The sequence below is a fragment of the Epinephelus fuscoguttatus genome, linkage group LG19 (assembly GCF_011397635.1).
Source record: "Epinephelus fuscoguttatus linkage group LG19, E.fuscoguttatus.final_Chr_v1".
Lineage (NCBI taxonomy): Eukaryota > Metazoa > Chordata > Actinopteri > Perciformes > Serranidae > Epinephelus > Epinephelus fuscoguttatus.
This window is the reverse complement of record NC_064770.1, coordinates 23,241,428-23,265,363: the sequence shown is the minus strand read 5'-3', so window position 1 is coordinate 23,265,363 and position 23,936 is coordinate 23,241,428. Positions and strand designations below refer to the sequence as shown.

At 43.4% G+C, this 23,936-nt stretch overlaps 1 protein-coding gene across 1 annotated transcript in view; it reads right to left on the bottom strand.

Moving 5' to 3' along the window:
- coro7 (coronin 7) overlaps nt 1-23,936 on the bottom strand; it is a 156,270-nt gene that overhangs the window by 100,121 nt on the left and 32,213 nt on the right. The window contains exons 8-9 of the mRNA XM_049560572.1: nt 6,686-6,769; nt 5,732-5,814 (exon numbers count right to left, since the gene is read on the bottom strand). Coding sequence (XP_049416529.1) covers nt 5,732-5,814; nt 6,686-6,769 — 167 coding nt within the window. The remainder of the gene's footprint in view (nt 1-5,731; nt 5,815-6,685; nt 6,770-23,936) is intronic.

The window sequence follows — 23,936 nt, the reverse complement described above, 5'->3', positions numbered from 1 at the left end:
CCTGGGGCACTTCCATGCGTCCACTGCAAAACTTCTGTCTCTCTTGACTAACAGCACAGTCTGTCAGCAGTTCTTGCCTCAGAGGGCGAGTTCTTTGTATAACCCGTGACTGGGTTGGGAAAACAGTGGGGTCGGCTCTCCGGGGACAGGCTTATGTCGTCTCCAATCGGCAGGATGGATACTGGCGGGCACCGGCTCAGAGAGATCTGTTTTAATCAGCCTCATGCCAGAAAAAAAAGTCAGAGCAGCCATGATAAGCAGCACTAGAAGATGCATATATGCCTACACGTGTCCACTTGTATGCGATCATGTGCTTGTGGAAAGGAGCAGAACATTGGTAGTGACTGAGGACAATTACAGGGGTGAAGGCCAGAAGTTTCGTCATGCTGAATTCTAACCAACTGACCCTCGGAGAACGCACTGTCAGCTTTATGACACGATTACAAGCTATTCTACAGGCACGCATCATCATGACTTTGCTGCGTTAACGCCAAGTGTGGTGAATCTGTGTGTGTAACTGCTGAAGTGGAGAAGAATGGATAATTATCATGACGTCTCAAGCATTTACACAGCAAGCTGGTTGCAATCGTGCCCAGTCGTAAAGTTCACTGATTGCAGCTGGCTTAAAGGCCCAATTAAACTCATTATTATAATTCGGGTTTATAGAGGGAAGCGTACGAGAGAGGGAGCGGTACACAGAGATCCGCGCTGTTCTCCGATGTCCACATCTGTATGGAAAACGGGCACGCAGTAATAGCTACCTCTGCACAGTTAAAAACACCCTTCTCAGGCTCATCACCCTCCATCCCTCAATTTTTCAGTCTCCATTTCAACCCCAACCAGAAAATAAACATTTCCCCCTTCCATTATTCTCCATCCAAATTATATTCCACCCACAACCCCATTTTACTGGCTCATGCTCCTGGGCCTCTTTATGTTGTGACACTCCAAAGAAAACAGTCCTACTGGATGTCGTGGACGAGCACAGCTAACCTGATACAAGCCAGCCTGCTGCTCCGATTACACACCATGTTTACCGCGGCCCTTTTAATTAAAAACAGGCAAGAAAAAAAAAGAACAAATCCATCTTTATATGCACCTCAGGCCTAAAATGACAGGGAGGAAATGCCCCACTCTGGATGTTTGACTTTGAGCTTCCTCAGCTGGAATGGTTCAATCTATCAAGTGCAGAGAAAAATGGAGACAAGGCCTCCTTTTGATTATTGCGCATTGTCTTTGTCATAGCAGCTTCGTTATGCATAAGAGACATGCACTGAGGCAATGCTGAACTAAAACAAAATTATCCACAGAAAACCCACCATGATAACAAAGCAGAAACAAACCATTAAACCCTGAAGGCCAAAGGGAACTTGAGGAAAGCCTAATGCTGAAAGCTGAGTGAGACTAAATTGCGAAGTGAGATCCTGGATAAATAGTGTCTAAAATGAGTGGAAGGAGGCCAGACGCAAGCCTCTATCCTTCAGTCGCATTTTAAAACACTGATAAAAAAAAAAAGAGAGAAAACGATACAGTAAGACTGAGTAAACAGCAAGCAATAACAAACATTTTGACCTTGCCCATTAGGTAGAAACAGGCCAGCTATTTCTGTTATCAGCATTTGCTGATTGCACACAACGTCTAAGAGGTATTTAGCTTCATAAAGCGTTTGGCTGGCGCTGAGATGGATATGACTAAATAAGAAGTAGTGATTACATTTTCCCCTCAATTTAACTCCTGAAGCCTTGTTTGTTTTTGACAGCGTTCTGGATGTTTCTCACTGTGGAGATTAGCAGACAAGAATGGAGCCTCGGCCAGTAAATGCAGCTTTGGTCAAAAGCCCAGACGGGACCTTGGTCAAAGCTGCAGCTACATTTAAACGGGGCAAGAAGCTAGGAGACGGGTGAAGGACAAAGAACGTGATGTGGGGAGGGGAATGAAAAAGTGTTCATAGACATAAAGAGTCCTTTCAAGACCTTTTTTGACACAGGCCAAACTTTAAAAACGACTTATTGGAAATGGGGAAAAAACTGAAGTTGTTGCACAAAGCGTAAAGCTCCTTTTATGCATGCAGTCGAGCCCTGAAATGTTCAGGAACCTTTCCTGCATGAGGTCACGTGTGAATGGGAGCAGGGATTGATATTCAGAGAAATCTGACCTGCAATTTTCCCACTTCAAAACCTAAGCCCCTCTCACACATGCATTGCAACCCTGAACTTATCTAGACATTACTCAGGGGAGCTGTATGAGGGAACGCAAATATCTGGATCACCTAAACCACACATTCAGTGTACCTTTCCTGTCCAACTCCGGAGTACAATGTGTGTGTGATGTCCGGCTGAGCCCAGGTGTGAATAGAGCAGGTCACTGTCCAGAGAATTCACAGTGAGCAAGTGGGCTGGTTGATGACATTTCTAACATGCAACCAGCACAAATAAGGAAGAATACAAACATCCGAGGAAAGAAGAAGAGGGGTTATTTACACAAAGACGCCAAAGAAAATGTCAAACTGGAGAGATCTGAGAATTTCTATTGGAAAGGACCAATGCCAAAATCATCAGAAAATTCAAGAAACAGCAAGAGACTGTGTTGTCTATGACCAAATTACAAACCAGCTACATAAACAAAACACTGCAATGTCCGCAGCATATCTTTTTCTTTGCAACTCTAGTGAACATTTTTGAAATAATCTTTTCAAAATACCCTTATGGCTGCATTGTGAATGAAAAAAGAAACATTACAGGGCACCCATAAGCACATAAAGGGTTACGTCAATCTGACAAAACACACTTTCACGTGGAGCTGGCAAACAAAATTTGAATCTGCAACACCTCAGCATTTACACCACTGCTTTTGCAGGTGAACTGGTAACTGAGGCCCTGTTTAGACGACAAAGGTTTCTTTAAAAACGGAAAAGTTTGTCCTTTGCGTTTTAAAAAACTTCTGTGTTTATATGACGACGTTATTGAAACGATCCCCATTCACACTTCGACTTTGTGTAGGAGGAATTTGATTTTGCAGAGTTTGATGACCTCCCTTATTTATTTGAGGCAGAATACACTGACGAAGAGCTTCATGAAATTGAAGAACGGAGGAGGAGAGAGAGAGAGGCGCAACAGGTAGAGGACGAGAGAGGAGGAATGGCTGCTGCAAGGCTACGTAGCTCTGGAGATTGGTGGTGTACCTGTGAATGCTGTGCCCCAGTGCCCACAGAAGAGGAATGCCTCTGTTGCAAGAAATGGGACCGGTTGCAGCCTTATTTTCAAGGTCTGGATGTGACCGAGGACGAGACACCTCCACCTGGAGTAACGTTAGTATCCAGCTGGGCTTTATCTAGAGCTCGTGAGATATATTGTGGCCACGCTTTGGAAAGCAGAGCTAAAGGGGTAAACAAACACGGCAGCACACCGGTAAGGTAAGACAACACGTTTACATGTTGTTTTCAATATGTTCTCTGACATTTATCCTAACGATATGAGGCAGTCTTTGTGGAAAAAAAGCTTGTTTAGTGGACTAGCTTTGCACTTGAAATATGCCCGTTCACTTACGTTTTAACAGGTCTGACGCTACTATGCGCCCCGGCTGTATCTAGGCTAACGGCTAACATGCTAACTATTATTTTTATGTCACTAGTCACTTGAAACAAATTTAGGACGATAGGAGACAGGTTGAAATAAACAGAAATTTCCCTTTAAATGGAGGTGAACGAGAGGCAAATATTTGCCAATGTAAATTTCGCTCATGTGTGACTACCCCTGGGGGAATGAAGACGAGCTCGGAGAGACAAGGCTGAAGGAAATTTGTGGCAAAGCAGATGAAATAAGAAGGAAGGGGAGAAGCCAGAATGGCAGTAAAGGGCAAGGTCTCATCTGTCATTTGATTGCCTACCTGGTTTATATCAGTGCTGATCTGCAGGCATCTGGAGGGGATGTGGCCTTGGGAGTGATAGCTCTCTGACACACCATCCCAGCATATGATAGCATGATTAAAGTGATTTAATACAGGACATAGTGCAGATGGGCCAGCACACACCCCAGCAATTATGTTCAATAAAAAAAGAATCACAGTATATCGAATTAACTGGTATGAAAACACAGGAAACCAAAGGACTTTTCTCAAATTCAAAGCTAATTAAATGTATCTAATAAATCCAATATGGTTGGCTCTCCTGCTGATTCAAGAAAGTGTGGACAGACACTTAGAAAAACCAGACGGTGGCTGAGTGAGAAGGCATCAGGAACGCTCAACAGCTTGTCACCATATGAGCAGGACACTTTGGTAGAAATCCTCATATTGCTGGTACATTCTCTTCAAGTTGCGCCATCATCACAACCACAAAGCAGCGGCTACAGACGCTGAGTAAACGTCAACATTCCTCTGTCTATGAGCAGAGACACCAGGGAGACAAACCTTGTAATAAAATTAACTAATTAACACTATCCTCTGTGGTTTCAGCAGATGCACAGTTCCTGATGTGTTCTGAGGGGATTTTCTGGGCTTTTTACTAGTGTAAATATCACAAACATATTAGCTTTGGAAATAAGACGGAAAAAAATGTGGCATCAGTGGCATCAGATATCCTCCATTTCCATGAAAAGTATGCTGGCACCAAACCATGCGATGGATTCCAAAGAGGCACTCAGACAGGCAACTATCTGTCTCACTCAAATGAAGGAGGAAGTGGAGGAAATGGAGATGAGTGGCGAGCACGAGGGCAGAGGGAGGAGGAGGGAGAGTCGAGGTTGTTATTTAGGACCCTGCTGTGTCAACTCCGAAACGTCTATCACACACACACACAGATTCCAAAGGGAGGGAAAAAATATTACATTCCTCAGAGGCTGCTTTGCTGCGGCAATCTTGGGCTAAAAAAACCTGCTCATACCATTTACATGAATTTATACTGTACTGTATATCTCCACACTTTCTGGGCCTTGCTGCAACTAAACAGGGGCCCATACATTCTCTACCTGTGCCAAAGAACAGATGTGGAATCTGTGCTGCTCTGAAGAGCTACCTCTCTGCCTTTTTAAAGTAATAAGAATGATAATAAATTTATTTAATCCACCACAGTGTGCTGAATCGCCTGGCAGAGTCCGGTGTGCTTTAGTCTGGAATGACTTGGCCCACAAACCTGTTTATAATAGCACTCAAATGCATGAGTTGGATCTGACAAAGGAACACTCACTCCCGCCCTTTCTCGCCTCTCTGGAGCCCGGCCACACTCCCGCTCTCCTCAGGTCCTCCGCAGCCGTGTTTGGAAAAATAAACGGAGCGATTTGGGGAAGGTCAGGAGCAGAAAGTGACAAAGCGGTGAGCTGAAAGGAGACATGTTGATGTGTGTGTGTGCTGCTGTTGCCTGACCCTTCACAGTGATCATGGACGGAGGGACACAGAGAGAGGAGAGGCGACTCTGTGTGTGGCTCTGACCCAGGAAATGGCAAGAATGTTAGGGACAGTGTCAGAGCCCTGGGAGGTCTGCACGCCTGTCCAGCTTCACAATGTGCGTTACATGCATCGTTCCATATACAGTATGCAAATGACACACACCAACATCCACATACCACACACATAAACTGTATGCCAAGTATGTCACATCACACGCACACAGTCCCACTTTGTGCTGTAACACATGACCTCTGGCCGTCTCACTGACAGACATTAAAGCGCAACACGGTCAGTGTCACAACTGTGTCAGTTATGGGGGTCAGGGGTTGTGCACTGATGCAGTACTCACCCACTGGAAGTGCCGAGTGATGCCGAGCTGACCGAAGAGCTCAGCTTCCTGCTGTCCCAAAGCCTCACCTCCCGATTACGCATCTATACACACAAATACATGATAAGTTAAGTGCTGTAAACACAAACATTCAGACCAGCAGATGAGGTGAAAGAAACTTAATAAGACACATTAGGGATGCACCAGTAAGTTAATGTTGCAATATACTGCACTGATTGCTGTTTTTGAGATGGGCTTTTTGCTTTTCATGGGCTGAAAAAGTAATTTCAGACACATCCAGTGACTCTTCACTCATAATACTTACAAGGCCAAAAGCTTAAAGGGATAGTTCAGATGGTTTGAAGTGGGGTTGTATGAGCAACTCATCCATAGTCATGTCATACAGCAGATGGCAGTCAGCTCATAATGAGTTTGGAGAAGCAGGCAGGAGTACTGCCACAAAAGCTAAGCAATGTACTGCTGTGGATGGGGGTAGCAACGAATAACAAAAAAAAGTTGCACCTAAAAAGTCCATAACAGCTTCATGTATATGCTATATTAAGAATATTTTCACTGCTTTACCTTGCCTCGAATAAAGGAGCTGCTGGGTCTGCTGTCCCAATCAGTTAGTTAGTTTATATTACTGTGTGACTTTGGTAAGTCCGAACAAATGCTTTTAAATGCCAAAGTCACACAATAACACTAAACTTACTAACTGATCGAGGCAGCAATAGGCCAGCAGGTCCTGTGTTTAGCAATGTAAAAAACTGTTTTTCTCAATGGAGTGTGGCTTTGAAGAGAGCGATATAACAGCATCAGTTTCCGATTGGAAACCCCTGTCTGATGGCAAGGTAAGGCAGTGGGAATATTCTAAATATAGCACACACTTAAACTGATATTGATTTTTTTAGCATGTACACAGCAGTACATTGCTTAGTCAATGTGGCAATGCAAGACGTACAAACAGTTTCTTACCATATCAAAGCCAGTGGTGAGTAAAAAGTCATCTTTGGCCCACAGGATGCGTGAATCCTTGTTGTTGGGAAGGCTCTTGGCACTCTGCAGGACAGACAATATACATTTTAAATCAGATGACAAAATAAGACAAATTAAATTCTTCTTACTTGACGTCTTGATTCTAGCTTATTGAGGTCAATGTCTCTATGATGAACCCCAACTTTAAACATAACCTTGAGGTTCAGTTCGAGATAACAAGGTGGGTGATGAGTGAATGATTTGCAGGAAAGAGAAAAAGATAGAGAAAAGGAAGGAAGACAGACAGGACTATTCACTGGAACCTCTGACAGATCCCTGTGGTTGGACAGAACAGGACTTGTCCCATGAAAGGGGCGCTTGTTATTGTTGATGTAGCAGACAAGGTGACTTCTGCCCCGAGTGCAGCTTAGATTACCAACCTGTGACTCTGTCTCTGAGTGCGTGTGTTCATGGTACTGAGACTGTGTTACGCTGTTTCCATGGGGAATTTGTGTCAAAACAGCGCTGCCACACTGGGTTCAGCTGGTGGTCTTCAAATGCAACTGACACATGTTGTCAGAGGTAAAACTGAGAGACAACTGCAGGCGTTGAAATGCGGGAATGTGCATTTATATAAAGAGAAAGCATAAAAAAGGAGCAAGGGAAAAGTGGAAGGAGGCATGTAAGTCAGGTAATGTGCTGGATTTTGTACACATTGTACTCAACACTGTGCCGCTATTGAATCAAGTCAAAGACACACTGTAATTATGAGGTTGAGCACAAAAGAAGACACAAGATGCACAAGGCTGGCTCACAGAGTGTCATTTAACAACTTAAAACTGTGCTTTCTGAGTACCAGGGGCTTTAAAAGGCCCACATCATGCTTTTTAGAGCTTAACTGTTATGTCTACTTGTGATGTCAGTCAGTCAGTGAGTCCCTTGGTATTCAGTGTTTCCCACAAAATTAGAATCTATGTGTGGCCGTAGCTGATGATGGCAGGGGAGGTTTCTGTGGTTTTTTTATTGTGTGTGTGTTCTTTGTGTCATTCTGTGTCCCCTCTATGAATTCTGAGGTTTTGCGGATCCCTGAACATAGCACAGGCGATGCTCTTCAAGAATTTTTTTCTTGGTTTGTTGAGTTTGAGTCGCAGTCAATCAGTTTGTGGTCAGATCGATCAGATCCATGGAATAGAGGAGCAAGTGCTGCAGAGGTGAGTTTAGTGGTATAGTGGTAGTTGATGAGGTGGGTGTACTACTAAGTAGATAGGTAGGTTACCGATGAGAAAGTGGGCATACTCTCCTATATATTACAATGGCTGTTTAGCTGATAGGTGGGTACACTGTCACTGGATAGAAAAAGAAGTGGGTATACCCCGTATACCTGAGTATACCCTCCACTACACCACTGGGCGTGTTCAAGCAAAAGTTTAGACCCAGCGTTTTACCATGGGGTGCCCAAGTTTCGTGGGAACGTGGCAAAATTCCTCTGAAGTAGGTTGGGAAAATGATAGACAACGCTAAATGAGAGTGCTGTTGTTCTAAGAAATAGAGAGTTGCGCCTCGAGAGTGTGGAGCTTTGAGTAACCAAACAGGACATATATTCCAAAAGCGCTCCTAATGAATGGTCCAATCAGAAAATCAGTATGTGGCAGCAAAAGCTGATATCATGGCGGGCCACCACAATAAATGTATAAGTGGAAAACCCTTTTATCTGTGAACTAATACTACAGTTAAACTGAGCTTTTCCATAAGTCGTGAAGGTCAGTGATGGAGTTTCCATTGCCTGATATCAGGCACTCTTTTTCCATCTTCAGTCTGACATTGCGTCCACTCTAGATGTCCTCCATGGGGGAGGGGGGTTCAATTTTCCCAAACCACTCACTAAAGACCAATGTATCCACCTGAATGTAACACCATTTTAAGTCCACATTGATGTACCCAATGCCAACATACTTGTTTTGCCAGGTTTTTAAGAGTGGAGCAAAGTAAAAAATAAACTACAATGTCTGGCGATATTGAGAAGACATGTCAATTTAGAGCAACCTCAATAGCAATAGCGGTCGACTATGTTGTTATTACTCCTCATCAGTTCCACCACTTGAAAACTGCATAAGGCCCGTGGCGCTGATTGGCGAATCATTAGTCCCCTTGCGTCGCTCATTGGATCATTTTTTATTTTCACAAAGAAACCCATGCTTTATGTCACGATGCCAGGCGAATCAGTCATCTCAGTGCAGTTGCCTAATTCCAAGGTCTGGACCCAGGCAAAAGTTTCCATGAAACAGGAGCCATGAGCCCTTCAGCCCACTGTGTCTCCTAAAATTACTGTTGTCATTTTTATGGCCACACTAACCCTGAGGAGCGTGGCTGGACGTCTGTGCATGGCAAGAGGACAGAGACTTATTTTCTAACACGCTTAACACTCACAACCTTTTGACAGAGTGTGCCGCCTCATTCTTGTGTCACTGTTAAATGACCGCAGATGACAAATTGTAAAAATAAATGGGGAGAACTTGAGCTGCCATGTTGCACCCCTGAACAGGAGGTAGGTTACAGGGTGACACAGCTCTGCACTGCATGACTATGTTTGAGCCCAGTGGGCCGAATCTACAACTGAAGCGACAAACTGGACAAACAGGGATGAACACAGAAATATTAAATCCATCTTGAGCACATAGAGCGACACACACATGTGGGCCATATCAATTCTAAATCAAACCCCACTTCCTTTCCTCTCCTAACTGACGTCACTCTCGCCACACGCCTGGCCAAGCGGTTTGAGGATCTGCCGAAAGGGAGAAACAGAGGTTCTGGTTAAATTTCTTTTAAACGGTTTAAATCAAACATGTCATCGCCATTTGCTCTCTCCAAATCCTCTTCAGGGTGCTTTTTACTTTGGAACATGCAGACAGTAAATGACACACACATGTTTGCTCGGTGCAGCAGGAGTTCTGGTGGCAGAAGAAAACGGAAGATAGGGGTGGTCATCGTTTTACTGATATCAGTGAATGGGAATTTACAAGTTGACTCCCTTCCCCATGGAAGCACTGTAATTGCATTTTATCTTGAACAGTATATAGACATGAAGCAGACACACAGTATCACAGGGGAAGGAGTGCTGTTGCACTGAATATCATCACAGGTCGAGTTTTATACAAAAGTTCTATAAGTACCATTTATTAGTTAACAGACTTGAAAACAGATTCTGATTTGTTTGTTTATCTGATTATTTATTTGCCTCTACCAACACAAATAGTTCAGCGACTGATGGGACTGAACTTTTGCCTCGCAACACATAAATAATCCCACACATTAGCATTAGCGAGCTACCGTATATGCACAAAGCCTGATTCATGGTAGGGCGCTGGACCATTTAGGAATGTCGTTGAACAGAAATTCAACCTGTCTTTTTCAACTTCAGCAAATGGTTGTAGTCGTCTCCATAATAACTTCCTGCCAAGACCCCCGCCTATTTCTGTCAAGTTAAGTAAGTGTAATCTTCACAGACAGCTGTTCAAATCAAACAAATCTCCTGCTGTACGTTGATTGATCAGCTTCCAGTCTGTCTATGAGCGGCAGATTCCCCCGACTCCCAACGGGGGGGCTGGGAAATAAAATCAATTAACCAATAAATACAAACTCTCTTGATTTCTTCCCGTGGCACTGACATGTAGCATGTGTTTGTTCAGTACATGTCTCCTGTCAGACAGCTGCTTCTGTGATCGGAGACGCAAAATGGCAGGGGCGTAAATGACAAGTATCACGATGCAATATTATACCAATTCTTTGGACAACAACACGATATTTGCTGATATTCCAAAGTCTGCCGTGATACTCTGTCGATTTGATTCAATTCAGGGATCTGCGATCAATAAGAGACGATAACGGTAAATATCCTAACTTTTTTTTTCCTAGGCTGATCACCATTTTCTGCCCGATCGGCCTGAAAGATTGGGCAATAGGTGTGCTTGGATGGAAATTGTGACACAGATGTGCCAAGGGAATCTGAAAGATGACCATGTGTATCAGTGTCTTCTCTTTGCATTGATTATGTTGGATTGTTGATCACTGAATCTATATACTGATCCAGATTAATATATTGTACACCCCTACTGAATGCAGGTTGGAGTCTTCTTCTGGCGTATGTCCTTAGACCTTCAGCTCCGTTGAGGCAAGTCGGTCCAGTGTTTCATCGTCCAGCTCAGTTAGACCACATTCACCATTCAGTAGCAGTTGTTTGGGGCAGCTGGTTATTATGTGTTCCACAAAAGAGATGTGAATTGAAACTAGTATCTCCAAGGCGATCTTATTTAACTTGTTATTTCTATACATTAGATAATGACAAACCATTACTGTAATCAACGGTTTAGGATACCTGTAAAGCGGAGAGAGAGATGTACAGTGAAAAGTCCAAGTGATGTTGTTCTGTATATCAGCACTTATAAAAAGCCTCTTGTTCAATCACATCACTTAGCTGAAACTAACTGTTGTACAAAAATACATGAGGTACTGATTTTAGGATGAATCACTCTTGATCAGCAAGTGCTCGGAGTGACTAAGCAAAGGCAGCATCTCAAAAATCATGTCCTGCCCTGGTTGACCGGCAACCTTACTGCAATAACAAGACCCCAGGAAGTGACTGTGTCCAGCTGATGTTTTCCAAGTAATAGATACAACATGTTATTCCCCAGAAAACATTACACTGCCAATTTCACAGTTTTGTTTCTGTGGAATTTTTAAAAAAAAAACAAGATAGGAGTAACTTAGTGACCTTCAGAAGTGTTAGTAGGCTCATTTTTGAAGTTGGATAAAGTGGATATAGATCTTCTCTTCCACATTTTGAGCTGAAAGCATTGGAAACAAAATTCTTTCCAAAAATGTATGACTTTCAGCTAAATGTAAAGCTCAGGCCAAGACTCCTGTGCTGGAAACATCCCTGTCAGTGAAGCAGTATAAACCATAAACCATAAGCGGCCGGCTGAATGTGTGCTACAAGGCCACACACCGGTGGTTCAATCCGAATTTACTGTTCTCAGCTATGAGGGGACTTGACATGGTTACATATGTTGAGAGCACATGCCGACATCAAATCACAGATTTAAAAAGGAAATTCTCAGATGTGCACTTCTGCACCTCTCTCAGGGATGATATGTCTTTGTCTATACCAGCGTTTTATGTGACACCATCTATATGCAATACAGATGTTTTCTGGCTCCCGGTGTGCTCCCAAATAGCTTTATCCACTAAGAGGGATTAGAAAACACTCTACTGACCTAGCTCTTACACACGTTTCTGAAGTTATGCTACCAGACCACTGACAGAGTTGATAATAAGTCCTGGATTGAATAAACACTTAAGTCGTGACTGGAGATCATTTTTCAGCCCGCAGTCAGCCGGTATGCGCCGTGCAGGTAACTGAACTCATATATGCCTTGATAAGTCCCTACAAGTGAGTCAGTTGAAAAATAGCCCAGATGTATGAGAGAGGTCCAGAGTAAACTAAGACCTCCAAAAAAGCGATAGATCAGAAAAGAGCGGGGGAAGGAGAAAGGCTAAAGCCAGCACGGTATAAACAGACACGAAGATAATTCATTGCCATTGAGCTGTTCATCAGCGGCACCACTGGCCGATTTCCTTCCAGGGGCAAGACAATGCAGAGTTGGTACTCTGACCAAACTAGGAACGAGTTGAGCTCTGACTATTTTGATCTGCTCGGGGTCTGTTTGACACTGGAACTGCTTTTAAGAGCAACATGTGGCGTCTGATTCATACTTCTGGCTGCCAGCAGGAGATTCCAATTGTGTGTTCATATTTCATGCACAAGTAAACAGCACAAATTCTGCATCATCACTTTTTTTTGCCATCCTCAGTAATGCATCAGCATGACTGTTGCTGTGTACCAGACCAGTATGACAGTAATACAAATGATTCCCAATGTGTCATCGAATCTCTAATAAGCTGAAAAGTAACCCAATAGGTGTGAACAAGACAAAGGCTGCATTAAGACTGAGTTGAACCCTGCGTAAACAAAGGCAGCCCCTTCATTCATTTGAGTGGAGCCAGTCAGTGCAGTCAGGGAGCCAAAGCAGGTGGCTGCAGCAAAACACACAGGGTCACTGGGTAACAAGATTCACTAGATATCAAGCAGTTCACTCATACCCAAAAATGTTGACCTTCTGGTGGTAGAGGTAAAGCTAAGGGAATCATCATTTTGCTGTCTGAGGCAGGCATGCTGAGGTAACAGCAGTTTGGTAGTTGATACCAACACCAGTGAAATTACACGATTCTCAATACCCGAGTTGATGCCATAGCAAAACACTAAAAAATAAATCTTACATACTGAAACGTACACTCTTTATGAAGAAATTTAAAATTAAATTTATCTTTAATTTTATAATTAATCCCTGATGATCCGCCTTGTCCTCCCATTGCAAAGAATTAACTAAACACACTGAGGGAAAAACACATTTCTTTTCAATGAGTCGAGGCAGAGCTGCAGCTGCACTTGTTGCCATCTTCCACGTGTTGTTGGTCTTTTTTGCTGTAGAAGTTCTTCCCCTTCCTTCGGCAGTTACCAGCAGACCAAAACACTTGTAGGCCTATATGCTGCCCCGTTAGCTCCATAACATAGACTGTATAATAAAGATGGACGTCATGACAGCTTCCCATGTACTCCTGAGACTTGAACTTTTGTTTGGTATGCATTTTTAATTTCTCCTAGCTATTTGGGATCAGTAGGACCTGATCAGTATAAAAAATAAACATTGTCAATGACAATTAGGTCCCAATGTCCTCAAATGAGTACTTCCTAATTAACAGTGTCTTAGCTTGTTACAGTTGCTAAAATTGGTGAAATTTGTTGCCGTATCAAACTACAAACATTATTAATCATAAATAAACAAGTTTCAACCATAAAATGTGATCAGGTTTTGAACCTTGTCCACTTTTGTGTCAGGATTGGCTGCAGACTGACTTGGCAGAGATGGCTGCCATCTTGTTTTTACATAGATTAGTATATTGTGCTCTTACTGGCACAAAAGAAGTGTCTACAAACGAGGACAACAGGTCTAAGTTAAATAGAATGAAGTATAAGGTCAAGTAAACCCAAAATGGACACAGGGTCTCAGGAGGATATAGTGCAGCCAAAACATCTCAGTGGCTGGCAGCAGTATAGGGGTCATAACCCTCACCCCCTCCGTGTTAGTGGAGGGGACATGGGCCAAACTAAAGATCAAAGTACAGATCAGATAAATTTTTCCAAAGAATGGTTTCTGTCAATTAGGCAGTTCACACTGATGTATGTTCAAGTGTTCATTTTTCTGTTAAGTTTGGTTTTTAAAAGGGGAGGTTTGATGTCGTGATGATGATGGATGTATGGGTGGGAACTCGTTACTGCAGAGATCGCTACTGTCTCTGGCTCTAAATGACATCACAATCGAAAGATGGCAGCTGTCATATTTGGAATATTTACGCTTCATGTTGAGACCCATCATCCATCTTTATATACAGTCATTAGTCTGGAAGAATTGTGTCTCCAGGACCTAAGGTACCTACTGTAGTGGAGAAAAACGAGTACCATCACGTTTTAGAATCTTGGCATTGACTTGGTGCCGAGTTACTGGGTCTCGCGTCACCCCTAGCTTGAGAACCAAAAATATCTGTGCAAGTTTCATAGCAATCCATCTTACAGTTAATAAGATATTTCAGACTGTACCAAAGCGGGGGGCTGACCAAACAACACTACCGTCCCTAGAGTCATGCTACTAGCTTGGCTAAAACGGGAATTAGGACTGTTCACTAGCTTCAAAACGCACCCATCGTTATCCTGCCTTTAGATCTCACTATTGAGTGTGGAGGACAAAGAGACAAATTACTCCTTGAGGGAGTCAATAAAAAAAAAAAAACACCAAAAATATATCACCTTTTTGTGAACCGGCTCTGGAGCAGACAGGCTTGGATTTGCCATTACAGCATCCCTCAGGCCTTCACTACGCTGCCCGAGCCAACCAGCTTCAGGGCTGAAGGCAAATAAACCGGCCTGACGTCTCTCCGTGCAGACAGCTATACATGCTCCATACATCGCACCGCCATGATGTCATCCGTCACCCGGATATGAAGGCACGTGCAGCTTTGAGCCTTTTGACAAAGATGTCATCAGGGCTTGGCGGCTTGAGCAATAAAAGTGCAACTCTGCAGATGAAGGGATTGTGCCATGCCTCCGCTCACCTTTTCCCAATAAACAGCGTTTCAGCTTAAGGAAGCATAACGCAGCCGTCAGAGAGCTACATTACTACTAACACCCCGGGGCAGCCAGAGGACACAACATCTGGACCTTGCGTGTGTATATAAATGTTGCCAAACAGTATCTCTCCTCTGCAGTCATAAATTTAACTCAAATCCCATTCACCTAGAGAGCCCCCTCCGCCTCCTCCTCGCGGCTGAGCCTTACAGACATGCTACAAATCGATCATGACACACTTGAAAACGGGGAGAAAAGGAGACGGAGAGGACGAGAGAGAAAAAAAGAAAATAAGACAAATGTTTTCCTAAGCAGCCGAACAAAGGATCCAAGCAGATGGAATTCACACAGAAGGATGGAGAGCAAAGAGAAATGGTTCATGACTTGACAAAATACGCAAAGGAGGTGTAAAGAATCAGTTACACCTGTTTTAGTGGCAGACTCACACACACAGTAAAGGAAGTAGAGGACATGACATCACATCTGGGAAAAGAATATTACCAGCACAGGTGTCTGCATCAAGATGTGGGAAAATATTTTTCAGACTGCTAAATAGTAAAAGTGATGAGCTAGGTCTAATGAGTATAAAGAGGGAGTGCTCAAGGAGAAGAAAAAGAAAGTGCTGCTGGCTGTGATAATGCCAGTCAAACCCAGATGACACCAGGCAGAGTTTACACTACGGTTAAACACTTTGCAGACACAGATGTAGACACGGAAAAGTGCCAGTCAGCAGTCTGGCCAATTATGGTTTTATAAGTCTATTAAATATCCTCTCCCAATATAAACAAATGAGTATCACTCCATCTCCTTCTGTCCTTCTCCCTCAGCTATTTAACTTCTGAACTTCAACAGACGGAGCGCACATCTGTGTCACTCACGGAGAATGTTGATTCACCCACCAGGACGAATATCAGGTGTCTGTGTGCACATATGGGAACTATCTCTGCATCTCCTTCTATCTCGCTCTCTGACTCTCTTTATGTCCATCTTTCCACCTCTCTGTGTATCGACTAAATGGGGTATAAGTACTTAATAATGGGTGCCAGTAGTGTAGAAATTAATACAGTGTGCTAGACTATCAAGTGCTTATTTTCCAACTTCGCCCAGTCTTATTACACAGTATAATGGCAGATCTGTGATAATGTGTTTAGAGATTATTGTCAATCATATATTCCTGCTCTGAAATGTTCAAACTCATTTGTCATTTCACATCAAGTCTTTACAGTCCTGTTCTTCTGAAAATTAGTAAAATGGTTTCACAGAAATGTGAACCACAACCTCAACACCAAATTACGTGGTGGTGGCATGTAATTTGTTAAAATGACTTGCCAACACCAGGGAAACAATGCCAATCAAAAGTCAATTAGGATCCTTTATCATGGTAGATACACAAATTTCTTGGTTCGACAACGTCTAGCGTCGCAACTGCCCAGAGAAACATTGAGGCCAAACTCGAGGCCTCAGAACTGGAGTCCACAAACCAGTGGGTGAAGTCATGGTAGCTACGTCCATTATTTTTTACAGTCTATGGGTTAGCAGGCCATCACCAACATGCCAAACAGTGTCTGAGAAACACTGATTTGTTGCACCGCCATGTTTATATAGTATCCCAGAATGGACAAACCAAACACTGGCTCTAGAGAGGGAAATTTGCCTTTTGGCGTCGGCCACTGTAGATCGAAGCCCCTCCACTGTGAGCCGACCAGAATAAAAAACACTGATTTTTTTAAGGTGAACTGCTTTATTCGAAACCTTATTGGTTAAAGAACAAACGGCTGGAGAGCAGGGGCACAAAAACCTCAGGAAAAAAATCAAAAGGTCCACAGCTCCACATACAGGGGTATGTGGACACTGGAGAAAAGTCGACAGAGAGCCCTCGACCGTGGGCAAAACCCTGCTGCCCTCCCGCCCTCTCTTTGGTTCTCTGGCAGAGGACCAGAGCACAGCTTGGGTCAGTGGGGCCTGCTGGAGGCTGTGGGATAGATCCAGGCAACAGAGAGTCAAGCCAAGGCTGGTGGAGCATACTGGAGGATTTACTGGGCCTGAAGAGCATGTTGGAGAACCAGAGGGAGGGCGTGAGGTCTGTCAGGTGCGTGCCCAAAGCCTAATGCCAGCTGTCGGCTGTCCTCCAGTGTCCACATGCTTCTATATGTCGAGCTGTGGACTTTGTGAACTTTGGATTTTGGCTGGCTCTGTCCAAAGGCAATAGAATCCACCTACCAGCACCTCTAAACCTCGCTAAGTAACATGTTATACGTTTAATCCGTACAGAACCTGAAATGTAAAAATGACAAGCTGCTGTTGTACAGAGCCAAGCTATTTCCCCCTGTATCCAGTCTTTATGCTAGGCTACGCTAACAGGCTGTGGCTGTAGCTTCATATTTATCGTACAGACAAGAGGGTGGCGTCAGTCTTCTCAGCTAACATTCAGCACAGTCGATAAGTGCATTTCCCAAAATGACGAACAAGAAACTAAGACTTGTGATAAAAAAAGGTGCAAGGCTCAACTTTTAATTGCAATATGTATGTTTTAACTCTGTATTGTATCCCTGCCTTATTGTAACGCGAGTTTATTGAAACAAAGAGTCTGTTTACCGATTCTTCAACAGTTCTTCTTTCTGTGTAACGTCTAATAGACAATACCACAACATTTTTAGCCCCAGCTGCAGCCACTCAGCTCTTCAACCTGCTCTTTATTTCCCCCCTCCCCATTTTTCCACTCTTCTCACAGACTCATCATTCTTTCTTCTTTAATTTCCCCTCCTCTAATCAATAACCGTTGCTCTGTAGCTTTCATCACCCCTAAAACAGACTCGTTCTCGGTCTTTTCATCCACGGCTAATTAGTCTTTTCACCAATTACTGGGTTTTCTCCATCCTGTTCTGTCTTCATGGCCCATTTAAGTTGTGTTTCTGAGTCAGGATCCACTATCTTGAATGTAACTCTGACTTAACAGAAGCAGGCGGGCTTCTAGAAATGGGACAGAAGAGGGGGAAAAGAAGGAGAGACTGGGGGGGGGGGGGGGGGGGGGTCCGAAGATGGAAATCAAACCAGCCATTTTATTCTTTCATTTACTCCTACCGCCACTTTTTTCTCCGTTAATTGGAACCATCTTACATTTCGCTCGTTTCTCCAAAAAGTCCAGAAGCCACAAGCCCTTCTCTTATTTTTCCATACTCCTGCTTCCTCTGCTCTCTCCCTTCCTGAAGATGAAAATGAATGTGCGAGGTCAGAAGCTGGGCAGGGAGTGCAATCTAAGGAAATGACAACACGGAATAAATCCTAAGGTGCAGCTGCAACAGCATAAAGCTGAGGAGTGACCCCACTGACATGCAAGGGTCATATATCTTGAACTTAAGATAGATGAACAGGAGTGTCAGCTGATAAAGTACATGCAATTTACAAAGTAGGGATACATGAGATTGGATTTTTTGCCGTTATCCAATATGCCGATATGTAACAACTCATTTGACTGATAACTGATACAAATATTGATAAATCCACTTTTTTTCCTACCTCATTTTGGTGATCATCATTTCTCTTCTGTAGTGGAATTAATACCATATTATGCATGCATACACTTATCAAGGTGGCCCACCAGCACACGGAGACATAAAATACAATACTTTTCAACATATGCAATATTTATTCATTGGGCAAATTAAGAAAAAGCATGTTGTCCAAATCTGATGGTTCATTCTGAAGCCAATATTGGCCGATACCAATAATGTGCCGATATTTTCATGCATCCCTAGCACAAACAATTGTTTACTTGCAATTATAGACTGCATAAAAAGATGGACATCATGACAGTTCCCCAAAAGTGAAGCCAAAACATTCAATCGCCCCCTGGTGGCTGGCTGCATTATAGGTCATAAAGTCTACCCCCTTCATGTTAAGAGATACGACATGGGCCAAACAAAAAGATCAAAATACATGTCAAAGAAATTTTTCCCAAAGATGCCACTGGTCATTTTAGGTAGTTCTTATCTTACTGCTGTATGTTCAAGCGTTTGTTTTTCAGATGAGTTTGGTTTGAATTAGCTACCTGATGCTATAAAAAGAGGGTTTGAAATCATGATTGACAGCTGTGTATGTCAATCGGTGTGGTCGCAATAAATGAGGCTGCTTGGGTTGACCAGCGTTGGCTCCACTTCCTGATTACTACTGCACTAGTCTCTATATACAGACTCTACATTCAGTGAATGTAGAGTCTGTAGGCAAACCCCGGAGATCTTGCCTCCGGAAGAAGAGCGGAAGAGCCCTGGTTTCCGGTTGTAGGCTGTTTGTAGTCCGCGTGATATTGACCAATCATGTTTGAGCCGGCTGCAGTTGTTGCCAGGTTAAACAGTCCGTGCGGTGAACTAACGAGGCGGAACATAATTGGCGTCACAGCAAACCAAACTAAATCCATCACAATGGTTCAGCATATTTACTTATATATAAACGGAAGTGGGAAACGGAAATTCGCCTCCTCCACCCAAATCAAACCGGAATGCCAAAAAATTGGGGGTCTGCCCCCAGAGGCTATATTGCCATCTGCCAGAAGTCAGACGCCGAATACAGCCAATGGGTTCCGAGAATGCTACTGCACAGACTCCAAATGGCGTCACCAGCGCAGTGTGGAAGCGCCCATATCCGGGATATTTTGGCTTCATTTTTGCACAGAGGGAGGAAATGGAGAGGCACACATCCATCCATTTTCATCTGATGGGGGCTGGGTGGCGGGGGCAGCAAGCTGAGCAAGGTACTCCAGACGTCCCTCTCCCCAGCAATTCAATCTCATTCTTTTGGTCACTACCCAAAGCTCATGAGCACAGATAAAGGTTGGACTAGTAAATCGAGAGCTGTGCCTTACTGCTCAGCTCCATATTCATCATGACGGTCCAGTGCAATGCTGATACCGCACCAAACCGCATGTCTATCATACACTCTATTTTACCCTTACTTGTTTACAAGATGCCAAAATACTTGAACTCCTTCTCTTGAGGCAGTAACTCTCTCCCAACCCTGAGGGGACATGTTGTCTATCGTTATATACAGTCACTGGTAACAACAACAAGCTACAAATATATAATGACCAATGTGTAACTAAAAATTTCAATGTGACTTGTACTGAACTTCTGCTACTGAACTCCTACCTCTTAGACTGTTACTGCTATCATCCTTTTTTTCATATTTGCCTTGCCTGCAGTCATTCTTTCCCCTCGTCTCATTTCCTTTGTGTCAGCAAATGAAAAAGAACTGTGTCGTTAAAAAAAAGAAACAGCTGAGATGTGAGCCAACAGGCCTATGAGCACAGCTAAGAGGCCAGGTCTACTCTACAGACACCAGGCAAGACCTGCAGCCCCTGGGGAGGGACTACGAACTGGACTGATCCCCAGTTAAATATAGTATCCAGCTAGAATGGGATATCCAGAAGTCTGTTCTCCATAGGACAGTTGTTTGGATTTTTTTTCTTTTCTATCCCTACGCTCTTCCTCTTGGCCGTAATGGGAACAAGCATAGAGGGATAAAGATAGGACACAGAGGCATATAAAGAACAGAGAGATGATTCGTGAAAAAAAGGGGGAGTACTGAACCCTTACACACAAGGCACATCAATCTTTTGGGGATCGGGAGGATTTCCTCAATTTCATCCTACACACTCCACAAATACTACATATCCTATGTATCAGATATCCTATATTTCCTTTGTTGTAAGGTGACAGGTGCAGTGCTGTCATGGATGTTGTTTCAACAGAAGTTTCACTTTTGGCCCAGAAAAAAAAAAAATAAAAAAACAACAGATCCGTATCCATAAATAAAGTGCAACTAAAGACTGTTCTCATTTGTCATCAGTTAAACTGCAGATTATTCTTTCAATCAATCTTCTAGCATATAAAATGTTAGAAAAAAAATTGTCATTCTTTTGGTTTTTCTTTTTGGACCAACCCAAAGATCTTCTGTCTTATTCAGGTACCATCACATAAGACTAAGGAAGGAGTCAGATCTTCACAATTGAGAAGCTGGAGCCAGAGAATTGTTCGTTCTTGAACAAATAATCAATTATCTTAATAGTTACCTGTTGATTTTCTGTCCATCAGCTACTTGACTAATCAACTAATTGTTTCAGCTTTACACCTTGAACTCTCTAATACAATCATCAAATAGTCCTCTATATCAATAATTACATGTTTCTGGCCAACTGGACTGAGAGCTGGCTCAGCGTCTGTGCACCACAGAGACTTTGCAAGAGACTGATCACCACCGACTGCCCACCGCAAAGACGTCACCCTGTGTTTTAAGAGGGCAGGAAAAAATACTGGCCCTAGGAATCATTCTTCCCTATGGAAAAATAAATCTAAGGGGGAAAAGAGGTAGATGGAAAAAGGGGGTTTAACAAGAGACCAGTTCTCTGATGACATCGTGGATGACAGATGTAAAAAGAAAGAGAATGTCGAAGCGCTAGGGAGAAAAGAGAAAAATGCAGTGAAGGAGAGATAAAGAGAGCAACAGCACAGGTAAGAAAAATGACTCGTGGCTGTATTAAGTATGAGACGTGTGGTTTGTCCATAAGGCAGGAAAAAAAAAGACGTTGTATGTACAAGCTGTCTGGTAGCCGCCGTGCAGGAGGCCCCGCTTTCTCACCGGTGTAGGCTTTCAAGAGCTGGCACTATGCAACCATACCTCTTTAGCTGCTGCGGTCATTTGTCTGTTGCAGTTTCTGTTCTATCATCAAGATTTAAATTCATACACTTTCCAGATCACCTAAATGAAATGAGCTACAATTAAATCTAAGGAGAATTTCACCCCCAGATGACCGTTTGTATATCAGTTACTCATCCCGTGCTGAGGCGAATTCAGGAAGAAAACTTTGTCCTTCTCCCATGCCTTTACGGTGAACGAGGCATTAGGAAGTATATGACTGAGTAAATGAGACTTGGATTATACGGTGTAAGTTGAGAGAGAGTTAAACGGATGTTTTGATATAGTTTTGCATAGGGGTAAATACGGGCCCCTATGGTTGATGACATTCATTGAGACTTTTCTCCATTTTTGGATTCTTCGTTCACCATAGAGGCATGGGAGAAGAGCAAAGTTTTCCTCACAAATTCAACGTAACATAGGGGAATTAACTGATATACAAATGGTCATTTGTGGAGGTAAGTACTGCCTTTCCTTTGTCTTCAGACGACGACGACGATCCATGGAGGTGAACAGACATACCAACAGCCAAAAAAACAAATATAAAACAGTGCAAATTCTGTACAGTATGTCCGACCCATGGCTATTAGGTGGTGAAAAAGTAATCTTATCCAGCATGTGACTTTGTTGAGGAATCTAAGGGGGCAGGTGTAAAAACCATTACCCAAACTGAGCCAGTGCAGGTTGCTTTCTATTCCCTCACAATCATTCGCTCAACAGATCCATCCAAGGATCACTTGCTTTTTATTTTTGCTTATTTTGGATGACTACAGACAGGAAGAGGTCATCTGCCTTAACATAATGGGCTGATGGATCATCCAGGAAAAGGGCCAAAACATCCAGAAAAAGGGCCAGCTAAACTAGTGGTGTAACCCTGGAATTTTAGGAAGTAAATAATCCCTTAATCCCATGGTGTTGTCGAATATCATTGGTAGAGTCATGAATCACGCTTCGGGATGTCATGAAATGTTTTCCAAACTCAACTCTGAGCCCTTCTAACTAGGTTTTGGGTGCAGTGAGGCAGACTTGCATTGTGATTTTTGGTACAGTCGAGGCGAACAAATCAGTTTAACGGCCCTGCTAAGTGAAATGGGACACTGAAGTGGTAGAAAGGCTGTGATTATTGAGCCACGGTGCTAATTAGGCCGTGTGGCCTCAGTCAGAAATCCAGCCAGGCAGCTGTGCCAGCTTGGGCTGTGGTCACCAGTCTTTGGGGCCTGGGGGACAACAGATTGGACCCAATCACACCACACTGTGGGGGGACTGGCACCAACTGCACTATGCCTACTGGCAGGGGCCTCCCTTTGGGAAAACTACCCAAGGTCACAGAGGCTGGTCTTGGATCGGAGCATCATACAGAGCCGGTCGGTTCCTGGAACTAACATGATTAACGGGACCATTGAATTGCCCGAATCTGCGTTTCAGTCCAAAAGAAGCACGACAGAGCCAGAGGAGATTTCAAGTGCATGTATGGTGATCTCCAGGGTTTTTTGATGGTTATTGTGGTTGAAGTTCAAGCAATGAATATTCTAGAGATGCACTTAGTGGCTTGGTCCTTTAAATCCAAACAGAGATCCATGGAGCAGGACAGGGCACTAATGACAGAGGAAGGAATGATGCTGCTGACGACAGCAAGAACTCCGACACCCGGGGCTGATGAGAATCTGCACGCCAGACCTGCTCCGTAAAAACAAAGAGATGATTCTTCGGGAAGGTTTCTCATGCAGAGTGGGTGTGTTAGTCAAAGCAGGAGCACACAACACACAGCTAATCATGCCCACACTGTCGTAGACACCGTGAAGCCCCTCAATCCCTGTAGCCTGACCCAGCCTTCCAGTGCCTGTTGTCATTTACGGCTCTTTCATAGCTGCGACGGATACAGTTGGCTGGCTTTGCTCCCTCCCTGAAACCACTTCATAGAGGCTTCACATCTTCAAAGTACCCCCACGCATTTGTATGGAAGCATGAATTGTGCACAGTGGGATTCGCTCGGGAGGCACATGTGTGGAAGGCATGTCATGTTCATGTCATGTGTGTGTATAATCATGGAATCCTTTGTCCTGTGTAAATACTGGAGGCTATTCTTTTGTTTTACAATCCTCTCCTAATCTTCTATTTGTTTGCTGTAATCAAAGTGTGATATTGGAACTTTCCTGCACCCACTTCAAGGACGTGAGAAGTCTTTCATATCAAAGCTTAATTCTGTAACAAATGGTAGAATAACAAGTTTAATGTGATTATAATTACAGCAGCAGGTGTTAGCCTATGGGGACACAACTGTGTACAATATGTAGCCAATGCTGAAGCTTATATCTTTTAAACACT